The following is an 8,988-nucleotide window of genomic DNA, read 5'->3' as shown; positions in this document are numbered from 1 at the left end:
TCTCTCTCTCTCTCTCTCTCTCTCTCTCTCTCTCTCTCTCTCTCGCTCTCTCTCTCTCTCTCTCTCTCTCTCTCTCTCTCTCTCTCTCTCTCTCTCTCTCTCTCTCTCTCTCTCTCTCTCTCTCTCTCTCTCTCTCTCTCTCTCTCTCTCTCTCTCTCTCTCTCTCTCGCTCTCCCTCTCTCTCGCCCTCTCTCGCTCTCATTCTCAGTCTCTCTCGCTCTCGCTTTCTCTCGCCCGCTCTTGCTCTCTCATTCTCATTCTCACTCTCTCTCGCTCGTTCACAGGAGAGAGGAAGGCGCGACCGATGTCCGTCCCCGGGGGAAGACAGCTGCTCATCGACAGACCTCCGCAGTCTCCCTCGGAGAAGCCGCGTCCTCTCCCGCGCTCCTCCTCTCTCAAGTCCTCCGAGAAGCTCCTCGCTGGTCTCCCGCCGACGATGCGACCAGTCTCTCTCTACCTCGGCGACGAGGAGGAGGAGTACCCTCCTCCCCCTCCCCGCCGCACCACATCGCTGGAGCGGCTCCGCGTGATCGACTTTGGGGAGCAGCTGAAGCCGCATCCGAAACCCAAGGTCAGCGAGAAGCCCAAGGTCACGCCGTCGCCGGAGAAACTCAAGGTCACGCCTTCGCCGGAGAAGTCGAAGATCTCCGCCGTCGTTGAGAAGGGGAAGCCATCGGCGGCGCGGACGGGAGGAGGTGCCTCCCCGGAGAAGGCAGCTTCTTCATCCTCTTCTTCTGCTCCTACGCCCGCAGCCATCATCAGCGCGGAGAAACCGAAGGGGACGCCGGCAGGGGAGAAGCCCAGACCGCGGCTGGAGAAGACGAAAGCTGTGATGGAGAGACACTCTCCCTCCCCCGCCCCTGCTCCTACCCCCGCTCCGGTGGTCAAGCCGCGTCCGACGCCGGACCAGCCGCTAGTCACTGTCCCGGACAAACCGAGAATCGCCGTGACGGAGAAACCGCGGATCGTCATCCGACCGCGGGAACCCGGCGGGGGAGGAGCAGCAGGAGGAGGAGGGGGAGGAGGTCGGAGTAAACCCGCGGGAAGGGCCGACGCCGTGAGAGCCGCCGACGCGAGGCGGGACGACGGCAGGGATGCGAAAGCAGCCGCGCGGCCCGATAAACCGTCGAAACCGGACCGGCTTATACAGCTGGGCGGTGTTAAGGTGCTTCCAACGCTGCCGCCGCCGCAGCTGCACCCGCCGCAGGGAAACGCGTGGTCCGAGCATCGGGGGACGACAAAGGAAGCCGCCGGGAAGACGAAGCCAATGGTGAGATCAGCAGCAGAGAAGCTGAGTACTCTCGATTCCATCGTCCCCGCCCCACTGAAGCCATCCATGAAACAACACCAGCAGCAGCAGCATCAACCGAATCAGAAGCAGCAGCAGCAGCAGCAGCAACAACAGCAGCAACAACAGCAGCAGCAACAACAGCAGCAGCAAAATCAGAAGAAGCAGCAGCAGCCGCAGTCATACTCAGGGTGCGAGGTGCCGGGACACCTCTTCGACAAGGACATGGACGCGAGCGCGCCGACGTACGTGCCGTTCTCTCGCGTCGACGACACGTGCAGCTCCAACCAGAGCACGCTGCAGAAACCCGTCGCCGCGCTCGTCGAGCGCCAGGCGGCGCCCGAGTCGTCGTCGCGCAACAACGATATGCTCGTCGGCAGCGACATCTACCGGGCGCGACTGCCGACGCCGCCGCCGTCGCCGCCGCCGCCGCTGCGCGTGTCTCTGTCGTCGACGAATAGTAACGACGAGGTTGCGGGTCCGTCGACGCCTCCGCCGCTACCGCCACCTGTCGACTACCTCCAGAACGGCAAGGCGCAGCGATACAACGCCGTATGATGACGCGCCAAACAAATAAACAAATAGACAAACAAACAAGCAAACAAACAAACTAACAAACGAGAACAGAAACTCTTAGCAAAGGAACGCGAGATTTTATCCCTCGAGCGTATTATTACGCACTGAAGCTAATAAGGTGTGAACAACATTGTGTGTTCGGCGTTCGCGTATGTTCCGGAGAATATTACTCGCACGTGTGAGAACAACTTCGGGGAGACAACTGCCACGATGCGGACCGCGTCACCATGACGATGACGTCATTAGTGTGGATGCTCGTCAAACACACCCAGTACGTCGGCTCACGAGGGATCCGCTGGTGGCGACACTGGATCGACGCTGCCGGGAAGCATGGGGGAGCAATATCTCCCGCACGCACGCACGCGCGTGTATGCACGCACGCACACGCGTGTATGCACGCACGTCCGACGAGCGGAGGACGAGAGAAGGACGGTCTTCGTGAGAAGCGAATGGAAGGAAGGGCTGTTGTTTGTGCCGGTCGGCTGCTGTAGTATCAAACACTGCCGCATTCACTCACGACTTCCCGTCGATTTTGATATATAGAGTTAAGTACTCGGGTGGGGATCACTACGCATGCGTTGTGTGTAGGGGGAATGCGGAGGAGGAGGAGGAAGAGGAGGAGGGGGAGGAGGAGGGTGAATGAAATGTGATGTTTGTATTGACACTTACCGCGACCATGCTCTTCGTTAAGTTGAAGACTGAGGGTCGCTTAGGAAATGTTTTTGTTTGTCCGTGAAATGTTAGCGCCACGCTCAAGAGCTTGTTGCTGACCATTAGATTGCAAATGTATTTATACATTCTCGTTCTTTATTCTCGTTGAATCGTTCAGATTTTGTCGAATATTGTTTCTTATATAATCTTTTGCGATTCGAATGCGTTTAAACGAAGTAGGATTAAGCTACATCTTTATTTTTCATCTCAGGAGTTGCATTTCAAACGTGCCCTGTTTTCGTTAGGAGAGAGACAAAAATGTTGGCCACAAACACATCTACATCACTCATCTTTCTCGCGATCTGCGGGATCATATGTTTACGTGGAAGAAACTCGACTCTTATCAAACCCGCCAAATATTTGCCCGCGACCCCAAACATGTTTCCATCCAACACGTCCCTGACGTTTACGTTATTTTGCATTAAACCGATGGTGGTGCAAATGAATGAATAATGATCGCAACACACCCACACTGACACCCGCACACCCAACAACACTACTTAATTATACAGTCTGATGTTTACGCGGTATTTCGCGTAGAACGCAGCGTTTGAGTTCCTCTGCGTTTGGCTTCCAATGTGCCGCCACTCTTTTCGTATTATATTATCGAGTATGACTGTATTTCTACGTGTCTGAAGGGAACCCACCATTCACACTAATGTTGTTGTTTTTTGGGCACTGTCACGTGATGAACCGTGTTTTTTATGGATCATTTTTGTTTTGCACTGTGCGAAGCCGTGCCTATTTTACGTGTATTTATTTCAGAATGAATGTTTAGTGTTGACCGTTTTAGACGATGAACGTGATAAACGTTATTTAATAATATAATCTTAATTAATAAGTAATCGATTAAAGTCGATTTTTCAATCTCAGTTACAGCGATGAGGATGATGATGATGATGATGATGATGATGGTGGTGACGGTGATGATGATGATGATGTCGTTGTTGATGATAATGATGGTGATGGCGGTGACAGTGATGATGATGATGATGATGATGATGATGATGATGATGATGATGACAACGATGACGACGGCAGCGGTGGTAGTGGCGATGTTGTTATTGCCGTATTTGCTTAGATTGCTAATATCGCCACGAGAATCAACTTCTTCCCATAACTCACCAATTCATAAACGTTCAACAAACACGTGTTATACATATATATTAGATTACATTTAATGTAACGATCATAATTTATCCCCAACGATACACACGTATATTTCTTCTATAGTCTAACCGAATATACATATACAACGAACTGCCCGAGAAAGATAATTTACACCCACGCACAAACAATTTACTTCGACAGTAATACGCACACGCTCCAAATCACTCCCATATTTACATATCAAAGAGACTAAACGTTGATTCATCGCCTGATCATCGCCTGATTTCGCTGTTTTACTTTGTTCTGCCATAAACTAGAAGTCGGAACGGAAGACAGAAGATGAGGAGGGACGAGGGAGAGAGGGAAAGGGGGAGAGAGAGGGAGGGCGAGAGGGGAAGAGAGGAAGCGAGAGAGAGAGAGAGGACGAGAGAGACAGGGAGAGGGAGAGAGAGGGGGAGATAGAGATAGAGAGAGAGAGAGAGGGAAAGAGAGAGAGAGGGAGAGAGAGGGAGAGGGAGAGATAGAGATAGATAGAGAGAGAGAGGGAGGGAGAGAGAGAGAGGGAGGACGAGAGAGAAGGAAAGAGAGTGAGAGACAGGGAGAGGGAGAGAGAGGGGGAGATAGAGATAGAGAGAGAGGGAGAGAGAGAGAGGGAGAGAGATGGAGAGGGAGAGATAGAGATAGATAGAGAGAGAGAGAGGGGGGAGGGGAGATAGAGAGAGAACGATAGAGAGGGAGAGAGAGAGAGAGGAGGGGGAGAGATAGAGATAGAGATAGAGAGGGAGAGGGAGAGAGAGAGAGAGAGAGAGAAGAGACGGAGAGGAGAGAGACGAGACCGCGAGGAGAGAGAAGCGAGAGAGAGAGAGAGAGAGAGAGAAGAGAGATCAGAGCACCGGAGAGGAGGAGAGAGAGAGAGAGAGAGAGAGAGAGATAGAGAGAGAAAGAGGGAAAAAGAGAGAACGAAGAGAAGGATGAAACTATTGCAAATATATACCTGATGTACTATAGCCATTCACTTATCGATGGGTCGAAACATTATAATGGTTGCCGAATTTCAACTAGTTGCTCAATATTGAATTATTGCTAGACCTCAATGCATAACCCAATATATACATGATATATCTTACATACATTCAGCGAGAACAGTATAACAAAAGACAACAATCATTCAAATCAATTCTCAATCGACACCTATAGCTGATAAGGACAGACTTGATTGTGTTTGGTTTGGCTAAAGTCCACGCTCACATCTCGTTCACCCACGAGAACTGCCGCGAATCGGTAAAACTGTAGCGCCTGCCACCCGCCGTCTCTTCCGCCTACAACACTGCCAACACTGTCAAACAGGAATCACTCTCTAAAAATTCTTGAAAGACCTAATAGGTACAATTACCTAAAAAAAAGATACTTTCGCCTGCTACGTCAGGTGGCGCCATCTGTCAAGCAAATCTAGAGTTTTCGTCGCAAATTACGCTCCACGCAGCGATTGTTTCTGCAAACCGCCGATAAATTCGCCTAGCTCCCTCGCTCCCTCGGCTGTACCGAGTGGCACAATGTGCGACTGCGCCCACAAAACTCATCACCCAATCACAACTAGATCGCATCACCGATAGGGAACTATTAATTAACTCCCCTCGGCCAAACCTCTTCGGTCAGCGGCAGCCCAACCTCACGCGTTGCGAATCGTACGGCAATCGACGCCGTCATCGATCACTCACCATGATCACGATCTCACCTGTTAGTTTTTCACCGCAGCATCATCATCGTCCCGGTTTCGAAGCGACCGGCAAAAGCGATTCGGGAAACTGCATCCCTCCCTCGTCGCACAGCCGGGGTTAGAGACGGAGCGTCAGCGGAGGCGTGGCGGAGGAGGCGGGGCGGCAGCCGACGTCACCGCGCGCCGACCAATCAAACGCTCTCACTGCAACGCCTGCACCGTCGCGCCCGCCTGCTTCTGTCGCCCGTCCGCCGCGTGCTTGCGTTGCGTCGCGTTGAAATGTTCAAGCAGCTCGCCGAAATTGATGAACTTCTCCTTCGGTAGTCTCTCGTCGTTGGTTTTCAGCGATGGGTACAGCCTACGGGCGGGAAATATACAATAGAGGGATACTCTATGAATACAATAGGGAGAGACGGCTTACTTTCGGAAATCTTGATGAGACGGCATGTCGAACTAGGTAGTGTAGAGGTAACAACAAGATAATGTTGTTAATAGCACGTAAAATAAAGCACAGCTAGGTAGATTTTTCAGATTTGAGTATTTTCACCTATGACATGTATGTGCGTGTGCATGCATGTGTACGTGCTATCATGCATGTGTGCATGCATGTGTGTGTGTGTATGTGTACGATCACGCATGCATGTGTGCATGCATGCGTGCGTGCGTGCGTGCGTGCGTGCGTGCGTGCGTGCGTGCGTGAATTTTCACTCATATTATCTCAATTTATTCACAATAAGTTATTCACCAAACAATTACAATCCTGTAAAGTCCACCCACTGAACTTTAAACTGGTGAAACCACTGGTGAAATCACATTTACAGTCAGATAAAACATAACCCATGTAACTTGTGCATCCAGACATGATACATCGATCATCATTAAACCATCACACTCTTACATGAATCTCATCATTTCGACAACAACTCGCAAAAATAGTCCTCATTCCGATTAACATTAACATTAGCAACTATTGGTAACGTAGCGCATAAACACACAATTCTAAAAAATAAATATTCTAAAATATAATAAAAATATAATAAAAATTCTAATAAATAGACTCGCGCGTCTGCCTACCTGTCGCTGGCGTTTTCAGCTGCCTCCACACTCTTACATAAATCTCATCATTTCGACGACGACTCGCAAGAATAGTCATCATTCCCATTAACATTAGTAAATAATTATTGGTATCACAGCACATAAATATACGTTTCTACGACTCGCGCGCGTCTGCCGCACCTGTCGGTGGCGTTGTCGGCTGCCTGCACGCTGGGCACGCACTGTAGACGATGCAGCAGAGTGCGGAATGCGTCGCTCTGCGGCAGCAGCATCAGCAGGCTGTACAGACTCTTGGTGAGATGCTGATTATGCTGCAGATCTAGCAACTGCAGGCGCAGATCTGACAAATTAAAACGAGCTTTTATTCTCCAAAATTAGAAACTTCTTAGTTTCCAGTATGACAAACCTCTTCGTAGTTTACAAAGTTACAAACCTCTTCTTACAAAGTTTACGAAACAAAAGACTGAACGTAAAAAACATTCAGACATGCTTAAAGTGATTACGTCACCGTAAATAGTAAAAAAAAAACACAAAATATAAGTAATTCTGTCGCTTTTTATGGTTAAATTGCTGCATTATACTTCCGGTTTTACTATATTGTTCGATGTGAACATACACTCGTAACTCATACATAGATAGCAAGCAATTAATGTCAAGATCATAATTATTAATATAAAATCGTCCAGGTTTTTTGGATTTTTAACTAGTTGAGAAACAATCTTATCAGGTAAGAATTTGACGATACGTTTAGTCCCGTTAGTTCTTACTTTAAATGTAAAAAAATTGCAACAAAAATTTTACAAATTTTACCATAGAAAATTCGTGACGTAGTCTATTTAATTTTGAAACAATACCTGAAATTGTGCGTAACTACAACAACAGGTAGAACGCTGACAACTTACATGTGAAAATCGGAGATTCCAACAGCTGCACCAACTTGTCTATTTCGGTGAGAAAATCCACCGTCACCTCAAGCTCACCACTGCCACGGCGACTTAAGGAGAAACCTTTTATACCGTCAAAAACATTACCAGAATGAACCAACTGTGATCTACATTTTGCGATTTGCATTTATAGGCATCGGAAATCTTTTCACATGATCATTTGTGAACCATGCCTAAAAATTCGCATTTAGACCGCATCAAAAGCCTGCAAAACAATCCTTTGTAAACCAAACTAAAAGATTCGTGTTTTAGGCTAGCAGGGTGTGCTGGCACGTGTTCATACGGCAGCTGATGCGCGCGCTCACGCGTGTGTGTGTGTGAACAAGGATACAATGTCTTCAGCAGATCGGAGGCGTGTCTGTAGTTCTGTGTGAGGAAGCAGAGAGATACCGTGGCAACGGGGTTGTGACACCACGACTGGTAGAGGCAGACGAACAGACTGCAGCAGCTCTGTGTGACAAACAAACCACATGATTAATATGAGTGGTCGGACGATTCATCGATGTATATCGATGAATATTAATAAATTATAATATATATTGTATAATATATGTAATATATATATATATATATATATATATATGATATATTATATAATATATTAATATATCAATATTCATGCAAATTAGTATTAATTTCCTAAATAAACAAAAGAAATATAAGACAATTCGCAAATTCAATAGCTGCTGCTTACTAAGCGATCCAATATACCGGTTGCCGGTTGCTGTTTCGCCATCCCGGGAAAAAAAAGCGAGCATTCACGCGGACGAATCGTCAATATATAGATGTCTCACGCAACTACCGAATACTTCAAATGCTACTTCCACGACATAAATCAGCGGGTGACACGGTTGCAACGAGAAAAACTGCGACGCGAAATGCGTCACTCGATGTTTCGCGAAGCCTGACCATTTTCGCCGGCTCATTCCGAAAAACAAACGAGCATTCACTCGGCGAGGAAAGTGGCCCCCGCCCCCCCGCGAGCGAGCGAGAATACAAACCTCCGTCTTCAGATTCTTCAGGCCGTTGCGGAGTTCGAACAGCTCCTTAGAGGTGAGGAGGATGGAGTTGAGGGTCTGCACCATGTGACTGGCGAAGCGGAGGTCCGGCTCCTTCATCACAATCTCCGCCAGCGTCCGGTATATGTCCTCGGCGTTCAGCAGGATGCACAGCTGCCTGCGATCAACGAAAACGACATGAGCGTGCGCGTTGCCACGGCGACCCCGCGACGACAAACCGAGCTATGCGCGCGACTGAAAGGCGGTTCTAGCCAATAATGTCGCGGCGAGATGCTCTAAAAAACAATGCTGAGCGACGATGTGAGGAAGAGTTGGGTAATGTGCAAATTAATTAAATAATAAGGATTATTAATTAAATAAAAACGGTGATTACGTAGTAAGGCTGATTAATTAAACAATAAGGCTTATTAATTGCATAACAAGGCTCGTCAATTTAATAACAAAGCGTGTTAATTCGATGATAAATCTAATTAACTGGATGATTAAAACGCCGGGCAGCCGGCGAGCGACGTCACGAACGCCCATCCCTCTCTGCCTCCCACCCCCACGTCTCGCCTCCCACCCCCG

The 8,988-nt window shown here is 48.5% G+C and overlaps 2 protein-coding genes across 2 annotated transcripts in view; one reads left to right on the top strand and one right to left on the bottom strand.

Moving 5' to 3' along the window:
• The window catches only part of LOC106818015 (serine/arginine repetitive matrix protein 1-like), a gene marked incomplete at its 5' end in the record, with an annotated part of 2,465 nt that extends 619 nt beyond the window's left edge, over positions 1 to 1,846 (top strand). The window contains one exon of the mRNA XM_014822728.1: positions 285 to 1,846. Within this exon, the coding sequence (XP_014678214.1) occupies positions 285 to 1,846 (1,562 nt within the window). The remainder of the gene's footprint in view (positions 1 to 284) is intronic.
• Positions 1,847 to 4,596: 2,750 nt separating this feature from the next.
• The window catches only part of LOC106818014 (protein VAC14 homolog), a 16,718-nt gene continuing 12,326 nt past the window's right edge, over positions 4,597 to 8,988 (bottom strand). The window contains exons 11-15 of the mRNA XM_014822727.1: positions 8,404 to 8,578; positions 7,734 to 7,852; positions 7,361 to 7,440; positions 6,639 to 6,798; positions 4,597 to 5,760 (exon numbers count right to left, since the gene is read on the bottom strand). Of these exons, the coding sequence (XP_014678213.1) occupies positions 5,604 to 5,760; positions 6,639 to 6,798; positions 7,361 to 7,440; positions 7,734 to 7,852; positions 8,404 to 8,578 (691 nt within the window). The 3' untranslated portion in view covers positions 4,597 to 5,603. The remainder of the gene's footprint in view (positions 5,761 to 6,638; positions 6,799 to 7,360; positions 7,441 to 7,733; positions 7,853 to 8,403; positions 8,579 to 8,988) is intronic.

This window comes from Priapulus caudatus, unplaced genomic scaffold, assembly GCF_000485595.1.
Source record: "Priapulus caudatus unplaced genomic scaffold, Priapulus_caudatus-5.0.1 Scaffold1975, whole genome shotgun sequence".
Taxonomy (NCBI): domain Eukaryota; kingdom Metazoa; phylum Priapulida; class Priapulimorpha; order Priapulimorphida; family Priapulidae; genus Priapulus; species Priapulus caudatus.
This window is presented reverse-complemented; position numbering and strand designations above follow the sequence as displayed.